Source organism: Dipodomys ordii, unplaced genomic scaffold, assembly GCF_000151885.1.
Source record: "Dipodomys ordii isolate 6190 unplaced genomic scaffold, Dord_2.0 Scaffold103, whole genome shotgun sequence".
NCBI classification, from domain to species: Eukaryota; Metazoa; Chordata; class Mammalia; order Rodentia; family Heteromyidae; genus Dipodomys; species Dipodomys ordii.
The window spans coordinates 1,491,685-1,514,868 of NW_012267319.1; the positions used below are offsets into that span (position 1 = coordinate 1,491,685).

At 53.1% G+C, this 23,184-nt stretch overlaps 1 protein-coding gene across 1 annotated transcript; it reads left to right on the forward strand.

Annotated features, from left to right (window-relative positions):
* The first annotated feature begins 1,184 nt into the window (after positions 1-1,184).
* Positions 1,185-20,923, forward strand: LOC105993986 (interferon-induced GTP-binding protein Mx2-like). Its single transcript, XM_013027377.1, has 13 exons — positions 1,185-1,379; positions 4,624-4,816; positions 6,051-6,188; positions 8,290-8,444; positions 8,717-8,855; positions 9,555-9,753; positions 11,757-11,835; positions 12,333-12,455; positions 13,075-13,216; positions 14,190-14,348; positions 16,613-16,689; positions 17,904-18,143; positions 20,600-20,923. Exons 1-13 carry the CDS (start codon positions 1,275-1,277, stop codon positions 20,828-20,830), a joined length of 1,980 nt encoding a protein of 659 aa, XP_012882831.1. The 5' UTR covers positions 1,185-1,274; the 3' UTR covers positions 20,831-20,923.
* The last annotated feature ends 2,261 nt before the right edge of the window (positions 20,924-23,184 follow it).

Here is a 23,184-nt window from a genome sequence, read left to right on the forward strand (position 1 = left end):
ACTGTGTAAAGCACCGCAGGGGCTTCCTGAGGCTGCCCACCCCACCACGGGGACCAGTGTCCAGCAAGGGCAGAGGGTGGGTGCGTGTTCCCTACAGTCCTCATCTTGCCAGCTCCCAGTGCCTGGCTCTGCAGTGGAGAGGCACCTCCTCCCACCACCCACCCACCCACCCACAAGCACTGCAGGAGCCTGAGTAGAACCCAGACGTGCCCTTGGTGAACTGCAAAGTGCTAAGGGCAGTGGGCTCTTCCCTCTTGCTAACCATGACCATGAGATGCGGCATAGCCACTGGAGTGCATGCTAGGCTCTGGACTGTGGGGTCTTCAGAGGAGAGGAAAGAGCACTAGGAAGGAGAAGGCTGGGAAGGGGTCTGCCTCTTCTCAGGCTGCTCATTGAATCGGAAAGGGGAAACATTGCAGGAGTGATCTGAGCTAATGGCTAGGAGGTGATGGCCATAAGAGTCCAATGGTGGCCTTGTTCACGCAGTTCCCTGAGCAGAGCAGCTGGACTGCAGTGACTGGAGGGGCAGGCCTCCCTGCTGCCGAGACTCCCTGGGCACAGATGTGACTATAGAAAGATGTGACCTGAGTTCCTGACAGACAAGAGTCAGGAATTATCCTCCAGGGACTCTCACTTGATGAGACAAAGCACAGGGTGGACTCCCATACTCCAGTTTTACCTGGCCAAGTGGAACCATAATCCTGGGTGCAAGCCTTTGAAATGGGTCACTTTAGGCAAGGTGCTATGTATGGTGGGACTGTCATCCTTGCTACTCAGGGGGCTGAGACCTGAGGGTTGTGTTTCAAAACCAGTCAAGAAGGGAAATCCAAGGGACACATATCTCCAGTGAACTAGTAAAAAGCTGAAAATGGAGCTATGGCTGAAGTGGGAATAGCAACAAGGCCCTGTATTCAAACCCGGGACCAGCTGTGTGTATACACGCCCCCCCCCCACACACACAAAAGGTCATCTATTATAGTACCCACCCACCTCCTTGCAAGGGAAAGGGACCCATTCTCCGTTTCTTAACAGAATAATGATGCAAGGACACTGGTCTGGAAGTCAGTAACCTGAGGGCAGGCCAGAGGAAGGCAGGAGGGAGCCACAGGAGAAGGCTTGTGAATGGTCATGAGTGGAGGGCCGAGTGCTCCTGAATACTCATCACCAGAATGTTGTTTTCTCAGGAGCATCACAGCCAGCCTTGAGGCTTGCAGACTTGGTGGCCTTCCACTCTTATACCTCACCCCACGTGCAAGAGGAGCATCAGGCAGAAGATGAGTCCTTCTCCAAAAAAAATCAAAACCAATCATTCAGCCGAAACATCTACCCATCAGTTACTGAATGCAGATGCTGACACATCAAAGGAACATGAGAACACGGTATGTGGCTGTGTGACAGTGTCTCCACAGGGAACTCAGCTGTGTGGTTCTGAGGACTGCTGCCTAAGAGGGTAGCGGAAGAGGGAGTGAGACTCAGCTTTCAAAACTGTAACAGACATGCACTGCTTGTTTCTGTTCACACAGCGAGACCCGGGAACTTGGTATCTGATTGGCAGAGAGGGACCATACCATGTGGGTATAGACAAAGTTTATGAAAACATCAGACACTTATCTAGGGCATAGGGGCAGAGAAGGTAAGTCGGTGGTCAGGGGACAGCCACAGGACAGAAAGTTGACCATCTTGGGGACTGTGGAGAATTAGCAACCTTTAAAGAGTCCTTCAAGGTAACAAAAGAGAAAGCCAGATGCAGGTAGGGCTCCATTAAAAGACACAGGAGTCTTGAGGCTTAGTTCTACACAATTAACTAGGAGGAGCATGAATGGCACTTCCCAAAAACCATGCCCCAGAGTGGCACCAGGTGCAGGACCTTTGCCCTGCATGGAGGAAGGGGGGGCCCCCTCCATCCCCTCAGAGGAATGCATGCTAGCACACACCCTCAGGACACACAGGAACTCAGATGGGGCCTTGCCAGCTGATGGCCTCCTTGTCCTCCAGGGGCATGACACACACCTGGATCTGCCACCCCTTCCCTGGGCTTGGTGAGGAACAACCAAATGACTTTGTGCCATAGCCGAAGGGGCCATCTTGGTCTGGGAAACCAGCAGACACTGATGGCTTCTTGCAGGAGCTAGCTGGCCCCTGAAACCGCTGAGCACTGTGCTGTCCCGTGTCCATCCATGGCTCAGTCTCCTGCTACAAACCCTATGAGTCCTCCCTGTCAGAGCAGCCTCACTGTCCTGTTTGGTGGAAAGCAAACATGGGCTGTGGGATCAACCCACCTTCACTGGGTTCCCACACCGACCTTACCCACTGTCAGTCTTGGGAAATTCTTCCTTCCTTGATCCATTGTTTTTCAGCTCTGAGATGGAACATTTTTCAGGAGCGCTGCCCAATTTTTCATGCCAAGTGGACTGCAGTATTGAAGGTGACAGTATGAGCAGGGGAGCCTGTCTCCCCGTCTAGTCCCTGGTTACCTTTTACTGGTGGTCCCTTCCTACCCCTCTTGCCTGGCTTGTTCCTTCAGATGTGGGACAGGAATAACTCACACCCACTGTGTTAGTCAGCTGTGCAGCACTGTAACAAACTCCTCAGATGACCAGCTTGTAAAGAGAGAAGGTTCATTTGGAAAGAATTCTGAACATTTTCAGGCCATTCCCAGTTGCTCTGCCTTCACAGTTCAGCAAGGTGGGACCATGTGGCTGGGACATAAAAGGGGACAGTGGTCCAAATATCCACCTGCGGGGCTGCCCATGACCAGGCCTTGCCTCTTCATGTCCCTGCGCCTCCCAAGATCGGTTATGGGAGACTACACTTGCATCACTCTGCCCTTGGGGACATCTGAAGTCTCATTGCAGCATGCCCATTTGTGGGAGTTGCTGGTCTTGCCCAGCCTGGGTGACAGGCACTGCTCATCCAACAGCTGCACTGCTGGGCAACAGCAGAACTGAGGTTCTGAAAGCAGTGCCAGGCCTGCAGTGTCAGCACAGGCTGGAAGGGGCTGGAGGTCAGGGCCCACAGCTGGCGCTGGGGCTGCAGCAGACTCTGATCTTAAGGGCAGAAAATGTGTTCCCAAAGAATGTGGTGGAATCAAGGGGTAGCAGAAGAGGGAGAGAGACTCAGCTTTCAACATAGTGCACAGACATGCACTGCTTGACAGCAAAGAGCCATCAATCTGCTAGAGAGATGTAATAAGTTGCCGAGGACAAGGGACTGTCAGTTCATGCTGCATTCAGGTTCTATGTAGAACGGGGCTCAGCTTCAAGGTCCAGAGCTTCTGCAGAGACTGAGCTACAGATGTGCTGGCCTGCCTTGGCAGGAATCTGTGGTGTTCACACACACCTGCTCCTCCATCCTGCCTTCTCTGTGCCCTGCCTTTGAACCCTGCATCACTCAGACAGTGTGTGTTGATGGTCGAATCTTGGTTGTCACAATTCAGGGTGTATGGTGAAAAGCAGTCAGAAGCGTGGCTACACCTGCTAAGAAGCCCGGGACTGCCCTAGTAAGCAATTGTTGGGCCTCATGTAAGCTACTGGCTTGATGTATGTGTTGCACATATTTGTCCCTTTCACTTCTTTTCATTTCTCGATAAGAATTTGAAGTTGGAATTCCAAAACTAAGCATTTCAATTTCTTCATCTTGAAGAAGTGGTCATCTGGGTAACAGCTAAGAAACTTCTGTAACCCATATCTACAGATTGTGTGTGTGTGTGTTTGTGTGGGTTCTGGGGCTTGAACTCAGAACTTGAGCACTGTCCCTTACCTTCTTTTGGTCAAGGCTATTATTCTACCACTTAAGCCACAGCTCTACTACCTGCTTTTTCTGTGATGAATAGGAATCTTATCAAGTTTTCTGCCCAGGTTAGCTTTGAACCACGATACATAAATCTTAGCCTCCTGAGGAGCTAGGATTGCAAATGTGAACCACGAATGCTTGGCTTAGATTTTCTTCTAGTTTTAGGGTTTTACATTTAAATCTGTCTTATTGTGCTAAAACTCCAGGTTGACTTTTTTCATTCCCCTGTGATCTAAAAATGTGAGGAAACAGCAGAGCAGAGGGCTTGGGTTCAAAGGTCAACATGAATAAATAAATAAACAAATGTATCCCTGTTGTTTACAGTCAGGCAGTCCCCTGCCGTGAAGCGTGCTTTGGTCCCTGTACCCATCATTTTGTAGCTGACTTCAGACTCTTGTTTTAATCACTTGTTGTAAGCACATTGTACCTTGCTGTAGCTTCTTGTTTTTTTTTTTTTTTTCCAGTTAAGGGGTAGGTTTATTCAGTAGACCTGCTGGGACCAGGCAAGGTTGGCATTCCACGTGGCTGGGAAAGGCCTGGGAATGAGAGAGAGCTAGGAAAGAGAGAGGAAAGAGCTAGAAAAGAGCAGAGAGAGCTAGAAAAGAGCAGCGAGAAAGTTGCTATAGCTTCTTTTCTGTGTCCTGTGCTTCAAGTTTGCCTCCTGGGCCCTTGGCTGTAGACTGTCGGTGAAGATTGAGTCCTTGTGTGGCTCTTGGTCTGGGCTTTCCAGGCACTCCCACCCCCTCTAGGGCTTCTGTTGTCCCGCACCCTGGGCATTGGGGGAGGGCACAGGGTGCAGCCACAGCTGGTTCTCCATGTTTGCCCCTCCAGGTGGTGGACAACAGCCTCTGTAGGCAGTATGAAGAGAAGGTGCGGCCGTGCATAGACCTCATCGACTCCCTGCGGGCCCTGGGCGTGGAGAAGGACCTGGCCCTGCCCGCCATTGCCGTCATCGGGGACCAGAGCTCTGGCAAGAGCTCTGTGCTGGAGGCCCTGTCGGGAGTGGCCCTGCCCAGGGGCAGTGGTGAGATCCTGCAGCCTTGTTCTTCTGTTAGGGCTTCCCAGGGCAGGTGTGTCCCACTGCAGAAGTAGGTTCTGCCACAGGCCTGGAGACTGCAGTGCAAGATCAAGGCCTGTGTCCCCTGAGGTTGTTCCCCTGGGCTGTCAGAGGCTGGCTTGGGCCCCGCTCTCGGAGGCTCTCCTCTGTGCAGGATCCCAGGACTGACACAGCTGCGCCTCCTCTCATACAGACTGCTCGTAGGGGCTACAGTGACCCTGTCCGACCTCTCAGGACCTCCTTCAGCATCAGTAGCTCCTTTTTTTCCCTTGGTACCTGTATTGCAGCTTGCACCGAGGCCTTGCACTCTTGCTCGAGTCCTTCTCAAGACTGACCCCTACCACTCAATACCTACACTTCTGGCTTTTTAGTGGGTCATTGGTGATAAGAGTCTCTTGCCAGCGTGGGCTTTAAACTGCAATCCTCGGGTATCAGTAAGGTCTGACTTGCTAGGATTACAGAAGAGAGCCCTGGTCCCTGGCTTGGTGGCTTCTTTAGAGCACCAGTGTTCCATCACGGTTGGAGGTGGGGGCAGGCTGCAGAATATGGGGTTGGGAACGCCAGGCCATCCAGACAACGTCTTATCACAGAGTCTCGTGTGGGTGAATGGAAGCTGCAGATTGGTGGAGGTCTGTTTAGGGGATCAAGTTTTCAACCCAGAACTAAGTGTGTATAGGTGGGTGTCTTTCCTGAGCCCCTTTCCAGAGGTGCCAGCCACATAGGGAGATAGATTGGTGCTGTGCTTAGTGGTGCAGCCCAGGAGGACAGTGCAGCATGGAGAGTCTTTGATTCCTGCCTGTGAGCACTCAGCCCTGAGATGGTTTGGGAACAGAGCAGTTTCAGTGCATGGGCAGGATGTGGAAGGAGTTCACAGCGGGTTTATGTCACATGGTGGTTAGGGGCACTGGTGGGATAGCTTGTGTAGGTGGACAGAGAGGGGAAGGGTTCAGTGTGGCTTACACCTGAGGTCACGGTAGATCGCAGGGAAGAAGGTGCTCTGACATGGCAAATGAGCCACAGTGCCCTGGGTGACTGCCCTCCCAAATGCATGAGGCTGAAGTGACCCGGACAGGAGGCCTCCGGCCATCAGAAGGGGAGGCCAGCAAGGCTCCACTTTCAGCAGAGGTTTCAGCCATTGCGCCAAAGCCTCCTAGGGCCTCTGGGAGTGGCACCCAGGACTGACACGCGGCTGGTCTCCTAGGCATCGTGACCAGGTGCCCTCTGGTGCTGCGGCTGAAGAAGCTGGGGCAGGAGGAGGCGTGGAGGGCCAAGATCAGCTACCAGGGCAAGGAAGTGGAGATCACAGATGCTTCCTGTGTGGAAAAAGAAATCAACAAAGGTGAGGGGTCCTGGTTGCCTGGTCCCACATTGGCCCCATGTGGCTGTCCATGTGGCCCTCTGTTGGGGATTTTCCCTGCACATAGGCTTCCTGTCCCTTCACCCTTCAGAGACCAGTGTCTTCAGAACCAACCCCAGATGAATGCTTTGCTCCTTCCTGTTGCAGCTGCTTTCTGAGAATAGCATGGGCTTAAGGGCTAAAGATGGCAGCTCCCCTCCTTCTAGGGCCTGTCAGCTCCCCACAGTTGAAGCAAATAGGACACCAGGGAGGAGCGACGGCCTTCGCTTGCAGCCTTGTCCCAGCCTGGGTGGTGACGCCATCACTGAGCCCCATTGGACCCTGTGACCCTGTCTGAACAGGAAGTGTGGTCGTGTGCATGGTGTAGCTCAGCCTGCGACCCTGTCTGAACAGGAAGTGTGGTCGTGTGCACAGTGCAGGTCAGCCTTGTGACTGGTGCGTCTCAGCAAATGAAATCACAGAGATCAGTCTGAAACATGTGCAGGTGGGGGCGACTCGCTGCTGTGTGTCTTCCACCATGAGGAGAAGACCTCTTCCTCCTGCACAGTCTTCCCCTCTCCAAACACCACATGCTTAAGTTTCAGTCCTTTGGGGAAGGTGCCAATGATGTGACCTGATTCCAGAATCAGGAAAGGAATACTTGCCTTTGTCAAAGGGGAGCACAAATTAGCTAGGACTGCTCTCTTACAGGAAGTTAAATCCTGTCACTTAGCATTACTAGACTGGAAACTGAAAAGCATGGTGTGTGTCATCCGTCACGGCTGAAGAATCAGCAGGTGTGTGTACCTGATGGCAGTGCTTGCTCTGGCTGGTCTGGCTTTTGGAAGCCTAGCAAGGCCTTCTTCAACTCTCTGGGCACTCAGAGGCTTGAGCTGGCCTTCTCTGTCCTGGGTGGACAGACTGGTTGGGAACTATCCATGATGACAGCAGGGATGGGTCTAGGTCCCATTTGAGGCCTAGCCCCTGAGAAGCACCTTCAGTCTTCCCATTGGTTGCTTTGGGTCACACGTGCATCCCGGACTTGACATGCTGGCTCCGTGTTGAAGGAGAAGTGTCAGATGAATGTGGAGAGGAATGTGCAGGCATGAAGGGAACCCACTGTGTTTCAACTCTGTAGTCTTTCCTACCACGGAAGGTTTGGAGCTGCAGGGCACAGGATTGGGCTCCTAGATCCAGAAACAAGTCCCCTGTGCCTTTTCTGTGGTCTCTGTCCACAGTCCCCATGCATGTCAGGAAGAACACAGTCTGGCCTGATGGCCAGTGGAACCCTACCCGTCTCTGCCTGTTCAGCTACTTTCTGGCACTGTGCGTGACTTTTGCACGTGTGCCAGTGAGCAGACCTTAATGTCACAACCGCACATCAGGACGTGGTACTGGGGGGCTTTAGGTGGTGCTCCACATGTCCTTTGGTGTATTGGCACCCTGAGCGCCAGATCAGAACAAGCATTCCAAGAAGCCATTGCAGGTGATGGTAAGAATAGAAAAAAAATGGTGTCCACAGCTGGGTGGTGGTGGCTCACACCTGTAATCTGACTACTCAGGAGACTGAGATCTGAGAATCCCACTTCCAAGCCAGCCCAGGCAGGAATGTCTCTGAATCTCTTATCTCCAATATCTACCAGGAAGTGGTGCTGTGGTGCAATTGGTAGCGCACTCGCCTTGAGCTGAAGAGCTCAGAGACAGTGCGTAGGCCAGAGTTCAAGCCCTACAACAGGCATAAGAGAAAAAAAAAGAAAATTGTGTCCTCTTGGAATGAAAAGAAAGGTCTCTAAGGCCATCATTATGAGGGAAAGGAAGGAAATGACATCTAACAGAACACAAGTGTCCCGTTCCTGCCTAGAGAGTTGATTCCCCTTGTACGTGTCCGTTCCTGGCAAAGGGGTTTCCGCTTGTCTTTGTTCCCCTCTACCTTGCGTGGGGTGTCTGTGTGTGGAAGGCCTCCCAGGTGTCTGCAGATCACTCTGGCCATGGCAGGAGACTGTGAGGTTGACTCTGCTCCTAACGTGCTGGTGTGCAGGACTGGTGGAGTCCTACAGGTACACCCGCTCTCTGACCTCCATGGCTTTCCTCTTCCTCCTACCAGCCCAGATGCTCATTGCGGGGCAAGGGCTGGGCATCAGCGCTGAGCTCATCAGTCTGGAGGTCAGCTCCCCACACGTCCCTGACCTGACTCTGATCGACCTTCCCGGCATCACCAGGGTGGCCGTGGGCGATCAGCCTGCTGACATCGGTTACCAGGTGAGACTCTGTTGTTAAGAAGGGGATGGCCCACTGCCCTAGAGCACCGGTCCTCAGGGCTGCATCTGAACAGATCTCTGGAGGTACCAGTGCGGCCAGTGTGCCCAGTTGTCATTATCACTGCCTGTGGTTTGATAGAGAAGGTGAGGTAAAGGAGCAATCCATGGCCACTTCACAAGGAAACCTCTCCTTCCCCAGTAGCAGGAAGGGTGCTCACCATCTTATCTCTCCCGGGGCCATTCCCAGGCGTCATAGCATGTCATTGCTTGCAGATCAAGCGACTCATCCTGAAATACATCCAGAAGCAGGAGACCATCAACTTGGTGGTGGTCCCCTGCAACGTGGACATCGCCACCACGGAGGCGCTGAGCATGGCCCAGGAAGTGGACCCAGATGGAGACAGAACCATAGGTGCGAAAAAGGAGCGGCTAACAGTGACATGTGGCGTCCAGTGGGACGGGATCCCAGTGGGACGGGGTCCTGGGAGTCCTGTTGGACCGAGCTCAACACCACTGGCGGGCAGGGCATCAGGTGGCCGTAGGAGCAGGTTTGGTGGCCACTGAGGTAGAGGAAGTGAGCTGAGAGGGACTCTGGTTGGATGGACACAAGTGGCCCTGTACGCTTGCCTTCCTGTTGGAAAGGCCCAGGATGCTCACAGAAAGCAACTCCTGTCCTCTGAAGCCACCGAGGTGGACGTAGTGCCAGAGTGCAGGAGGGAGGAAGGGATGTGTGGAGGGAGGTCTCTGGCCTGGTGAAAGGGCTCAGGAAGGCCGGGCTGTGTGTGGAGTCTCAGGTCTCCACCCTAGATGGGGGTGGCTTTGTCATGTGTTTCTTGGGGGCCCTGGCTGCTCTCACTCTTCACTCTTCGTCGGGCTCAGGGGTCTGTGGCCCTGTCTGCTCTCCACCCTTCACCTGGGTCTGGGCTCTGCATATAGGGATTTCTCCAGGGACGGGAGGAAGTTCTGCCATGCTGGTGCCAGGATCCAGTGAGCTGTGATGTAGCGTACGGTGCTGCTTGGGTCCTTCTTGCCACAGATAGAGGTGCTCAGTTGTCAGGTAGCCCCCACCGTGATACTCTACACAGCTCTGACTGCAGGCTCTGGCCCACAGGCATCCTGACCAAGCCCGACCTGGTAGACAAAGGGACGGAAGACAAGGTGGTGGATGTGGTGCACAACCTGGTGTGCAACCTGAAGAAGGGCTACATGATCGTCAAGTGCCGGGGTCAGCAGGACATCCAGCAGCGGCTGAGCCTGTCCGAGGCCCTGCAGAAGGAGCGAGCCTTCTTTGAGGACCACCCCCAATTCAGGTGCGCCCACCCCAAGGGTGCCAGTCCCTCCTGGGGAAATCACAGTCAAAGCAGCTTTTAGGATGTGCTTGAGTGTGAGGACTTGTGTGAGGAGCTGTGTGTGTGTGTGTGTGAGAGAGAGAGAGAGAGAGGGAGAGAGAGAGTAAGAGAGAGAGAGAGAGGGAGAGGGAGAGAGAGAGAAAGAGTGTGAAGGTGGTGTGGGGGTGTATTTATGTGTGTGAGGTATGAATGTGGAGGTGAGGGTGTATATGTGTCAGGGTGTGTCTGAGGGTTTATGTGTGTTTGTGAGGGTGAGGGTAAGTGTTTGTGTGATAGTGAGTGTATAAAAGTTTTGAGCTTCTGTGAACTGTGAGGGGGTAAAGATATGGTTTTGATCTTGTGGATCACTTTTGAACTTGCCTCCAAGAAGAAACAATTTGTATTGTTGACAAAGACAGAAATAATAATGGAGGGAGCGAAGGAGAGACTTGCTGCAGCTCTTAACTAGCCAAGCTGATTGCAAAGAAATAGAGGAGAATGGAGGAAAGGCCAGAAGCCCAGAAACAGTCCCCGGTGCCAGTCCCACCGTGTGATCAGCACAGCATCGCTCTGTGTTTTAACAAAACATCTCTGCTGGGCAGTGTCCACAAGAAATTATATGCTGAAGGAACCAATGCCAAAAGCAAATATCAAGTCCACGTTAAAGCTGCATACCAGTAATAGTCAAGCATTTTGTAAGAACAGTTGGATGACAATTTGCAATTGCAGAACAGATCTGACTTTTCCAACCTTCATTCCAAAAGGTGAAGTTTTTTGAAAGCAGATCATTAATTCGACTTAAAGAGAGTGGGGGCCTGGTGCTGGTGGCGTATTCCTGTGATCTTAGCTGCTCTGGAGGATGAGATGTGAGCATCATGGTCCAAACAAGTCTGGGCAGAAAAGTCTGTAAGATTTGCCTATAGTTAACTGCCGAAGCCTGCCGGCAATGAAAGGGAATCCTGAATTAGAGGGGAGGATGTGGAAAAATAAAGACATAAGACAAAGGATGAGGTCAGAGGTTTGCAGCTCAAGACTACACCATGTTTATTTTTAACTTTCCCTTTTATATACTCTTAGAAGTCAAGAGGTAACATAAGGTTACAATAGTGCAGAAAAACAAAGAAAATTTTAATTAAAAAAAGTGCAGTAAAAACAAGACAAAGTCAACTGGTAGAAAGTAAAACAAACTCTGCAGACATAGCAAAGCAATCCCGGGCACCTGTTGTTTTTCGTGAAAGCCAGTTCCTTGTACGTGCCTTCAAGTGAGCACAGGGGTCAAGCTTTACTGTCGGCTCCCAACAATTAACCACCAAAAAGATGGAAGGGGAGTTGTTCCTCCAGTGGTAGATGACTAGTCTTGAACAAAAAAGCTCCAGGGACAGTGCCTAGGTCCTGATGTCAAGCCCCAGAAACTGCACGTGTGTGTGGGCGCGTGTGTGCGCGCGCACACACTCACACACACACACACACACACACACATACACACACACACACACAAAGTGGGGGAGAGAAAGAAAGTAGGGCACAGTGGTATGTATCTATAATACAGCCCAGTACTCAGGGGCTGAGGCAAGATGACTTTGAGTTAGAAACTAGACATTGCTACACAATAAATCCATGGATAGATGAGGGGATGAATGAACAAACCAATTAATGATGGGTATGTGAATGAATGAAAAAATGGGTGGATGAATGGGTGGCTAGATGAGTGAGTGAATGCATGATGGAGAGATGACGCACAGGTGCATCACAAAGATTTGAGGACTATAACAGGATGCTTGGACATAGTTATAATCTGAGCTGGAAGGTATCCTTCCGGGTGCTGCAGCAATATAAGCTGCTCACCTGTGACTACAATTGTGTAGAGGCCAAGGTGGAACATCTGTTAGGAAGCAGTCCTAAGGCATTCCACTCAACCAGAAGTAACTGGATGGGCCTTGTCAGGGTATCTGAGCCAATAGGCCCCTCTCTTGTGTTCTCTCCAGGGTTCTGCTGGAGGATGGGAAGGCCACGGTGCCCTGCCTGGCAGAAAGGCTGACCTCTGAGCTCATCACTCACATCTGTGTAAGTGTGGGTGGGCCGTGTGTTCTCTGAAAGTAGAATTGAGGGCTGCATCGTTGTGGGACACACATGCTGACAGTGAGGCGTGTGCAGGATCAGGCAGTGTGGAGCATGTGTGGATTGCAGCAGGGGGCATCAGGAGCCCTGCGGCTAGGGTTCAGTGGCCGTCACCCACAAGAATTGGAAGCACTCTGGCTGGGAGCCTGTCACTCCTGGATGTTGGGCTGGTGTTCTGAGTTCTCCAGCATTCCTGTCCACCAGAAGGTGGCAGAGCCTCTAGCCCCATCCCCCAGCCCCCTACTGGGGAGCAGAGAGCATCTGGTGAGGATCTGACCCCTTTGCTCAGTGCCAGAATTCAAAGTCTTCCCATGAGCCAGGAAATCCCCTGCGGGACTTCGGGCTGTCAGCTGTGGTCTCAGCTGCTCAGCAGAGTGAGTTCAGGGCCTCCTTTTCACTGCCAGTGCACTCACAAGTTTTGCACTTTTTGCTATTTTTTTCAGAAATCGCTGCCAACATTGGAAAACCAAATAAAGGAGAGTCATGAAAGAATAACAGAGGAATTACAAAAGTATGGCATGGACATACCAGATGATGATAATGAAAAAACATTCTATCTAATAGAAGTGAGTATTACCTCATGTGATAGTGGCTATCACATCTTCCATGTGGGAGGGGCCGCACATCCTCCGTGTGGGATGCCCTATCACCTTGCTTGTGGACGGGCTCCATGCTCCATGTGGGAGGGGCCACATCATCCTCCATTTGGGAAGATGCAAGTAGGATGACTTCGATCATCCTCCAGGGGAGGAGCCACACATCCTGCATGTAGCAGTTCTATCATCCTGTGTGGGGATGACCATCGGATCTGTCCATGTGGGAGAATCAAATCACTGTCCACATCGGGATCCTTGCCTAGTGACTTTCTGTCTTCATGCTCCCAAATGCTGATCCAAGCACATTCTGCCCACTTAGTGCTAAAGAGGGGGTCAGCTATGGCCAAGGAGTGGTGGGCACATGCAGCAGATGGACTCCATAGAGAGTTCAGTTCTGCTCAGCTCATGGACTCTGCCTTAGGACACAGGAAGCAGGCAGAGGAAGGTGGGGTATCCTGTTGCCAGACCTGCTTCTCTCCCATCATTCCACGGTAGCCCATAAGAGAACAGCAACTCACGTTCCCTCGGTGAACCTTGAACCCTGAGTTTGAAGTACCTCCACTTCTACTGTGGCTTTTCTTCTGCACAGAAAATCAATGCATTTAACCAGGACATCACTGCTTTGATGCAAGGAGAGGAAAATGTGAAGGATAATGAGACGCGGCTATTTACCCAACTCCGAAAACAGTTCCAAGCATGGAGTGCTAAGATAGAAAGTAATTTCAAAAAAGGTGAATGTCTTTGAGGTTGACACAGGTGGGAGAGGAGGCAGAGAATGTGACCCTCACACATGGCCAGTCCAAATGTGAGGTTGATTGAATCTGGTTTGGAAAACCACTTGGCAGTCCCTCAAAAAAGCAAATGTATGCATGGGCCAGCAATTTTCAGGGAAGCACATACTGGGAGGAATTCAGGCCACAATCATTTTCAGCAGCTCTGGGAGGTGGATGGGTCCTGTTGATGCTTGGCCTGATTGGAATGAGAGACACCAGGAGAGGGGTAGAGCAGTCCTCTGGGTGTATTGGAGGGCAATCCCACATGTGCAGGAAAGGAGGCAATCTGTGCAGACAGAAATGAGAGGAGCAGCTGCTGGGCCAGAGAGGCAGGAATGAGAGGGAGTGCTGGGCACAGACACGTGCACAGCCCCGCAGCCCTGGGGTATGCTGAGAGTCCCTGGACTGTCCACGGGTGTGTGAATCCATCTCAAGAAGAGCAATTCCTTTGGTAAACAACGCCACCCACAGAGGGGGCAGCAGGCAGGCAGCCCCAGCTCCCCAGTGCAGGCCAGGCCCCCTCTGACTCTCCAGACTCCACATTGTCTCACACAAAGCAGGTTCTGCTGTGTGAAAAGGAACTGAGCATTTGATCTAGTTAGCAATGGTGCTGTTTCACTCAGAGACCACCAATACGCCTGCTGGTTCTTGCCTAGGTCACTAACTGTTTTTCTCAGCTCAGGCAGTGCCACCTGCACCTCGGGGTCTTTTTTTGCTGCCCTGGGATGGGAGGTTGTGGGGAGAGCATATTGCACAGGGATGCCTTTGCTCCTGTCGAGTCAGACAGGTTTCCTGCAACTCCATACCCACATGTGTTTCTGGAGTGGGTGTTTCTCTTTTCATTTTTTCTCTTCTCCCATCAGAGAGAATACAGTGAGACTGTCCAGAAATTGTTAGTTAAATAATTTAAGGCTATTCTTTCCTGGTGTAGGTTTTGTCACTTTGCATGATGAAATCTGGAAAATTGAATGGCAGTACCGAGGCAGAGAGCTGCCTGGATTTGTGAATTATAAGATGTTCGAGACAATCTTAAAACAGGAGATAAAAGCCCTGGAGGAGCCAGCTGTGGACATGCTGCACAGCGTCACTGGTGAGTGCCTGCTCCTCCTCCTGACATTTTACTGCTGGGGCAGGAAAGTTCGAGCCAAAGTCAGAGCCAAATTGCAGTGTACACTCCAGCTTACTCTCTGTAAAACCACCCGTCTCCAACTCTCTAGCCATCCACCCGGTGCTCAATGGTGTAGCTGTATTTTGACACTGCTTGTCTGAAAAGAATCCCCACCACTTGGTCCAGACTGCCTCCTCAAGCCCCAGGTCATGGTCCTCCTGGCAGGCCACCCCTGCATCTGACCCCTAAATCTCCTTCCCAGGTGTGTCCATCACAGAACCTAGAGCTGACTAGACTGTCAGTTCCTTGTGAGTTCTGGGAGATGGTAAAGGGGCTGGGGTCTTGCATCGCTAGGGAGAGGTGGCATTGGAGACTCTGGCCCAGAGCCAGTCTGAACCAGGTCCATCCTATCCTCATGTCTCCTGTCCTCACCAGAGGCCAGGATGGCAGGGGTGAAAGTCCTGAGCTCACACCCCTGTTTTGGCCCTTGTGACCTCCCATTTGAAGCTACCCTGGAGCCACCAGAGCGCCCTCAGCAGAACAGGAGATGTTCTTGGCATATGTGGATTCTGAGACTCCTGGCATGTGCTCCTTCTGAGACACTGGAGGATTCTGTCTCCTTTCTGCCCCTCCCATTCCCCCTCCTCCTTCATGCTTCTGCTTGGGCTCAACACGCCCCATGTTGCCATCTCTGAGAAGCAAGGTCAAGAACCAGACACCTGTATACACTATCAGCTTCATCCCTGTCCTGAGGGTGATTGTGGGGAAGGTGGTCCACACCCCCTGGCCTGGCACAGAAGGAGCTCAGGTAGCATCCTGGAGAGGAGACCCACTTCACGCCCCCCATGAAACATTGCCACCTGTGCAGGGAGTCCACACTGTCTCCACATTGCCCTCCGCTTTCTAACCTCCTTCTCCAGACTCGAGACTTTCCATTTCAGCCATAAATAATCATTTTTCATGGGTAAGGGAAGCTGAGGAACTCAGAGCTCCCTCAGTAAATTTCACCTTTGCCTTGTGGCTGAATATTGTACACTTATCTTCCAATTGTACTTTGATGAACTCTGCTCCTCTTGTTCAAGGGAAGGTTGTTACTGTTAGCCAAATGAGCTTCCTTCTCTTAGCTTAGCATGTTCCTTCCTCTCTCCACAGCTTACCATGCTCTCTTCCTAGGCAACACTGGGCCTCTATAGCAAAGGCAGTAAACAGTCAGCCTCCAACCCCCTTCACCTCGGGATGGCACTTCTCTGGAGCAGCTACCCCCATAGAAGGCAACAAGAGCCCCTTAGAGTGACCTCAGGTCTGTGCAGCTGGAGGACCCTCATCTACTATTTGGACAGCCGCCATCAATCCTAGTCTACCATGATGAAGCCCCTGGCCCACATGTCCACACTGGGGTCTCCACCTCCTCGCCCCTTCCAGCCCCTCCTAAACCTCCTAGGTTATATAGGTCACCCCAGACAATAGCCGGCGCTGCTTCTCACTTCTACTGGAATCTTGCCGGTCCCTTTCCCAGCAGTAAACCTTTCTTGTTCTCTGTACTGGATGTCTTGGTGGTTCTGGCAAAATCCAAATAACAGTCACACTTAGAGCCTGGTAATCCCAAAACAAAGGTGGTTAAAATTAGTATTTAGCCAGGCACCAGTTGCATGCACCTGTGATACCAGCTACTAAGGAGCCTGAGATCTGAGGATCATGGTTCAAAGCCAGCTTGGGATGGAAAGTCCATGAGATTCTTATATTCAGTTAACTAGCAAAAAGTCACAAGTAGAGCTGTGCTTCAAATGATAGAGTGCTAACCTTGAGCACAAAACCTAAAGCAAAGTACCTGGGCCTTGAGTTCAAGCCTAAGAATCAGCATTCACCCATCTCAGCCCCCCCAAAAAAATCAGTATATAGATTCCAGCTTCAGCTTCAGAGAATGTGTTCTTGGACTTCTTGTCAAATAATGTTGGCCTTAGATTCTGGTGATAACTAAAGATGACTTAACTGATAGGTTACAAAGTATTCTTGACACAAAGTATTACATAAGTTACAAAGTATTCATAACTCTATATCGTGAGGTAGATGTGAGACAGGAGATAGTGCTGTTTTCAAGTTGGTTCAGCAAATGTGGGGAGGAAGAGCACAAGAGAAGAGGAGCCTGACAGAGTCTTTGTTTCTTAGCATTTTATCCTCAAGAGTTTTGTGATCTATGAAGAGGCTAGCTGGTCTTAACCCTGTTGAACGTTTTTCTGTTACATCAGATTTGGTCCGACTGGCCTTCACAAAGGTTTCTGAACAAACTTTCGACAAGTTTTTCAACCTCCACCGAACTACCAAGGTAAATCCAATTTTTTTAAACTAAGAGTAAATAAGTCTGACTATAGAGACTTCTTCAATTTTATTTTCCTTTTTTTGGTAATGAGACTTGAATTCAGGGCACTAGGTGGGTGCTCCACTGCTGAGCCAAGCCTCCAGCCTCGATTTCTTGGACAGCAACCATCTGAAGGTTCTTGTGGGTATTTAGAGAAAGAAATATTGAAGCTCACTAGAGAATCTTACAGATGCAGCTGCCAGAACGTTGTGGTCAACACAGTGAGAGAGACCAGAGAGACAGAGACAGGGAAACAGAGAGAAAATACAGAGACCATGTTTGCCCTCATCAGGAGAGTGAGGACACGGGGAGAAAATGGCCCCGACACTCAGGGAGGAAGCCAGTGTCACAAGGTCATCTGTGTCGTGTGGAGAGAGAGCCAGGGGAGGAGACCCCCTTCCCACCTCCCAGCCGGGGACAGGCTGGCCTTGCCCATGCTGTTCACCTGGCCATGGGGCCCCCAGCACAGGTGGGGCAATGGCTCTGCCACACTGCAGCCAGGAGCCACGAGTGGGCTGTTTCCCAGCAGGTGTCCTTGAAGTGAATCTAGTAAGATGTGGTGGAGGAGGAGCACGGTTGCAGGACAAGGTGGCCCAGCAGGGCCTGTGGCCAGGACAGGGTGAGGGTTGAGCTCCCTGACTCTCCAAAGCCCAGAGCACAGTGGGAACTGGGCATACCAGCCTGCACTATGGCCCTTCTCCTCCGTGTGCACACAGGAGCACCCCAGCCTGCACCGGGTCTCTTCTTCTCCATGTGCACAGGTAGCCATGTCAGCCTGCGCTGAGTCCCTTCTCCTCCATGTGCACAGATAGCCATGTCAGCCTGCACTAGGTCCCTTCTCCTCCATGTGCACAGGTAGCCATGTCAGCCTGCATGGGTTCTTTCTCCCTGTGCACACATGGACACACCAGCCTACACTGGGTCCTTTCTTGTCCCTCTCCCTGAGCTTGCTCAGTGGACCTCATTCCTCTGCTCAGACATCAAAGCTCAGAGTTGCCTGGAGTTCTGATCCCCGGCTGGAGAGGGTCCCCAGTGGGAGAAGCCAGCAAGTAGCATTTCCTAAGGAAATGGTGGGCTTCCTTCTCATGGGATGACCCTGTGGGCTTGCTGGGGACCTGGGTTCTCTGTCCTGGCGTTTGCTTCACATGGGACATTCACTCATGATTCTCTTATTCCCACAGAACAAAATTGAAGACATCAGATCAGAGCAAGAAAAAGCTGCTGAGGAGTCCATTCGACTCCACTTCCAGATGGAGCAGATTGTCTACTGCCAGGACCAGGTGTACAGAACAACGCTGACCAAAGTCAGAGAGGAGGAGGAGAAAGAGAAGGAGAAACAAAAGAAATTACTGCACTTTAACAAACAGCAGTCCGAAGCATCCATGGCAGAAATCTTGCAGCACCTGAGCGCCTACCATCAGGTGTGTATGCAAATGCAGCAGACCCAGGGCCGGTCCTTTCCTAAGCCTTTGTGTTTAACGTTGTCCAGTCTATAGTAAGTCTGTAGTATGGCCATAAGCCAGTTCTGTCCCCCAGTGCTGAAGTGGCTCCAGGGGCAGCTGTGGCTTAGAGCCAGTGGCTTTGCCTGGCTGTGTGACTATAGCTGAGTGACGGACCAGTGACTTCCTTGTGAAATGTAGTCTTGCTGTGAGATTGCCCCAGAGGAGCATGGGCGAGTCTGGGTACCAGGTGCTGCTCAGGTGCTGCCCAGGTGAGACTCAGGTGGGATCCAGCTGGATAGGTGTTGCTCATGTCTACTCACCTGAGCACACGAGCATGGCCAGGGTGGGACACGGGACATGGGAGTGAATGGACAGGAGCCCCTGGCGATCTTCCGGCTTGGCTGCTGGGAGCTGGGCTGTCCATCTGGGCCTTGCACACAGGCCCCTGGTCTCTCATGGCAGATCTGGGCTGCACCTTGCTAATGGCACCCAGGGTTGGCCTGGTCTTCCAGGGGTGGATAGTGAGGCCTTAATGGAGGATCCAGCTCTGCTGAGTACGATGAGGCCAGGGGAGGGAGGTCAGAGCCCCAGGGCCCCACCCAGGGACCGCCTCCGTTTTAGAGAAGACAAGGCCCACACAGCTATGAAACCCACAAGGAGCATGGCTGACCATGGACGGGAATGTCCACTAACCCCATCTGAGCCATATGGCGCACCTTAGAACAGCCTTCCCTGGGTCTTTCATCTGGTCCCATGTCATTGCACAGGGACCCGAGCCCCCATGAGCCTCCACGTTGCTATTCTCATGTGCAGGTGAGAGGCTGCATGTTGCTGTGCCTGCTCCCTGCTCTTTTCCTTGGAGCCGCTTGGGCTCAGGTGGTTGTGACAATAGAGCACTTTGTGGTCCTCTGTAAGGGTCATTTTGGCTTCCAGTCATCAGCTTCCATAGCCTACTGTGGGGTAGCCTCTAAGCAGAACTGGCAGGACAGGAGACCCCTGGCGCTCTAGGCCAACAGGACCTCTGGGAGCCAGCTGTACTGAAGTGCGCGGCTTTTGGGGACATAAGTGGTCGCCTCCACGCAGAACACTGGGCCACCTCTGATGTCAGGCAGTGCCCAGTCCCCTGGGTCATCCTCCACACTAGCCTTTAGCCTTCCTTGGCATCTCTGGGCCTTTGACATCTTCCTGGGACTTTTCCCGGGGCTTGTGGGGTGACAGTGACGTCACTTGCAGTCCCACCCTGCAAACTCTGCACAAGCCGAGCTCCTTGCAGGCAAGGTGAGAGGCCCAAGGCCTTTGTGATGGGAGACAAGGCCGTGCAGCATGTGCTCTGCCCGCAGCTGTGTCTGGGCTGGTTCTAGAGCAGGCTGACAGGCTCTGGATCATGGGCTTGACTTGCTTGTCATTTCTGTTTGGACTTGAGGAATTTTTATTTTTCATCATCTATTGCCAAGACTGATGGTCAGCAGTGTGTACGTGATCTATCAATTCAGTTTTTTACTCTACCAGGCCCAGGGGGTGGCAGATGGTTCCATCTAGAAGAACCTGTTTTCCCCACAGAGGCTCGGGGTCACCCCAGCCTCCCTCTGCACTTTACACAAGGTGCTGCTCTGAGGAGCCTCTCCTCCTCAGGTCAGCGTGATCACATGACAGTGACCTGCGTGGCCCCCGCTGCTCTGCTCCTGTCTTCTTTCCGCAGTGTGCCACAATGTGGGGACATTAAGAATCTTTCTGTTGCTCTACAGCCTTCGCTACCACGCAACTCCAGACCTTTTGATCTTCCCTGGCTCTGCAGCCTCCTAAACCACCATTGTCCTCTGTTTATAAATCTGAGAATGCAGGGGTCTCCTTTGGGTGGAGTCACAGTACTCGTCCTGTTGTCTCTGAGTACAATGGCCTCTGTTTCTGGTTCTCATCTCTGCGTGAGTTCTTCCAGTGCTGGTGTCTTAGGGTGCATTGGATCGGTGAAGACCCAAGGGACCATGTGTCCCAGAGAAGAACGGGTCACAGAGAGTTAGCAGGACTTGTGGTGCGTCCCTGCAGCTCACCTTGTAGAGATCATTCTAGAGGGGCTGACAGTAGCCTGGGAGGGAGACACGACAGTGAAACTCACCTTCCACACATGGACTCAGCCCCACCTATGGCTCTGCTGCAAGGAGCGGGAGGCTGATGGAGAAAGAAGGTGGAAGATCTCCATGCAGGGAGTGGTTTGGCAATGCCATGAGGGGCGGAGTGCATCTGCTGCCCATTTTAGAGCACCTCCTCTTCCAGCAGCGAAGTTGGGGAACAGAGGCCAGCTCACTCCCTAACTCCAACACAGAGGACGCTGCTGCCAGCCAACACCACACCACACATTGCTCCATGACCATCTGCCCCCTGCCCCCGCTGGCGAGCTCATTCCCCGCCTTGAACTTTGCTCTCCCCCTTCCGTCCAGGAGGTCCACAGCCGCATGTCCAGCCACATCCCGCTGATCATCCAGTACTTCGTCCTGCAGACGTTCGGCCAGCAGCTGCAGAAGGCCATGCTGCTGCTCCTGCAGGACAAGGAGGCCTGCGGCTGGCTTCTGAAGGAGCGCAGAGACACCAGCGAGAAGAGGAAGTTCCTGAGGGAACGGCTGGCAAGGCTGGCACAGGCTCGCTGCCTGCTCTCCAAATTCCCTGGTTAAGCGGGCACTGTCCATCCCCAGGGGTCCTCAGCAGGACTCCAGGGCGAGGAGACTGCCTGACTCTCCTGATGGCAGCGCCATGATAATCAGCAGTGAGATGCAGGGCTGGAAGGCACCATGGAGCCCATGGAGCAGGATGGCCTCCAGCAGGGGGCGCCACCCTGTAGCGCTGGCCTGGGGGAGGCTGAGCCATCCTGATGGACACAGGCCTCACCCTGTCACCCTCATCCCCTTGTTCTCTTGTGCTACACTTTGTCATGTGACCACACTCCACTGCCCCTGTGACTTCTTGTTTAGTAGCAGTTGGCCTCCATGGTTGCCTATGGGGCTTGTGTCATCTGGTCCTAATAAAACATTTCTATCCTTCCCTGACTCTCTTTGTATTGGGATTGGAGGTGGCCCTAAAGGAAAGGCCAGGTGGGCACTGAGGCCACCTTTCTGGGGCTGAGTCCAGAAAGAGGACAGAAGGATAGGAGTGGTGTGGTGAAGCACGGGGAAGCGGCCCCCACTGTGGAAGGCAGGGCGGGCGGCACCATCGCCTCCTCCATGCTGGTGGCCCCTGACCTGGTTCACACCGGGTCCTGGCCTGCCGGTGAGGAGGAGCTATCCAGAGCCGAGGCGGCGGGAGGGGTCTTCACGCAAGCTCAGCACCTGAGTGACAAGCCATGGATACGCATCAGGGGCCAGACGGCACCAGCAGAAACATGGTGGAGCCCCATGGCTCTCCTTCATGGGGCCTGCAGGAAGAGACCAGGGGTCCCTTCTCACCTCAGCCCAATCCACCCTAGGGCAGGGCCTTCTTCCTCTGAGGCCACGCCTCCTGGAGGGCAGATCATGGGGTGGGGCTCAGGATGGATGGGCATGTCCTGGATATGAGACACTCCTGAGCTCACAAGAACATTCCAGAGACAGGAGGTGAGGACCAGGCACGGAGGAGGGGCCTGCCCTAGGGAGACGGGCTGGACAGAACAGTCCTTTCTGCAGAGATGCCAGGAATGTGGTGATCAGGCCTTGCCCTGCCCTTCCAGGCCGTGCTGGCTTCCGGCCACGCTGGACAGGGTCCCAATGGGGGCGGGGCTGGCCTGACCACTGAGGCTGTCCCCTCCCCTGCACACCTCACCCCACGTCTCTTCTGACCTGTGGACCTGGATGATCCTTAATCCTCAGGACACTTCCAGAGAGAGAGGAAGGCAGGCGGACAGCATGCTGGGCACACGTCCAGGTCCACCGCTGCCCCTGGGGCCTTGTGTGTGAGCCAGGGACCGGCCACACCCGCTCTGCACTCTGACCTGGAGCTCCCAGAGGCTCCCAGTGCAGTTCAGCCACAGGGAAAACGAGATCTCAAATAAAGGATTCTGGGAGAATGCGACCTATGTAAACTTTGGCCTGGAGTAGCCGCTCTAAGTCCCCAGCAGACACAGCCCTGCCTTCTCTAGATCTATCCTTGGCCGGCCTTGAAGCAGGACATTCAATGGGCAGTGCCATCCTGTGGCTTCCCCCGCCCGGCACCCTGCCCAGACTCAACCCTCAACAGTCTTCCAAGATTCTAAGGCTCGGGCCCAGCAGTGGAAGCAGAGGCACCATGCGTTGCATGGACGCTTCTGTGCTATGTTCCTCTCCCCAGTGATAGAAGGGAGCTGGGTCTGTGCTCCAGAGAAGGGGCTCACCTGGGGTGCACCTGCTGTGAACATCATCATGCCCCCCCACCATGGACAAGTGTGCAGCTCAGTGGACCCCACTGAAAGGGGCTGAGTTTGGAGCAAGGCAAGGAAGGGACCAGAAAGCTGAACCCCTGAGGTCGGGGGTACCTGGCAGGACGCAGACCCTCCGGAGCCTGGCAGGCCACAGGCTCTTCCATCTGTGACAGGAGAGACAGGAGGCTGCGGTGAGGGCTTTGTCCAAAGACTTTCCCGATGTGGCTCTTCCTCAGACGCTGGTCCAATTCTGCCCTCAGTATGACTCAGCATGGTGCTTCTCACCCAGAGAGCCAAACGCCGTCACCGAGTGGGCGGACAGCAAGGCAGGTTTGGCCTCAGGTAGGAAGTGGGTCCCAGGGCAGCCCTCCACAGGGGAGGCGCAGCCTCAGAGGCCAGCACTGGGTGGGTCAGGTGTGTGGATTCCCTGACAGGGAGAAGACCTGCTGTCTACATGGTGCCCAGCGTCAGAGAGCTCTGGGGGTCTGCACCCTCCCCACAGAGGATGCCAGTTATTCCCAGGGTGTCAGGGTTCTGCCAGCAGCACCTGTGGTGGGTCCATGTCACAGGGGAAGGGCCCTGAGGTCTCTGATGTCCACGCACGGCCCCAGGATTTCTCTCCAGCACAGCACATGGACGTGAACTTGGGTGACGCCACCT

What these genes read in the sequence shown, in the direction of transcription:
- LOC105993986 (XM_013027377.1), top strand. Translation starts at nt 1,275, where the DNA reads ATGAGTCCTTCTCCAAAAAAAATCAAAACCAATCATTCAGCCGAAACA. An exon ending in CAAAGGAACATGAGAACACG is followed by an intron (nt 1,380 to 4,623) that starts GTATGTGGCTGT and finishes TTGCCCCTCCAG; the next exon opens with GTGGTGGACAACAGCCTCTG. An exon ending in AGATGGAGACAGAACCATAG is followed by an intron (nt 8,856 to 9,554) that starts GTGCGAAAAAGG and finishes TCTGGCCCACAG; the next exon opens with GCATCCTGACCAAGCCCGAC.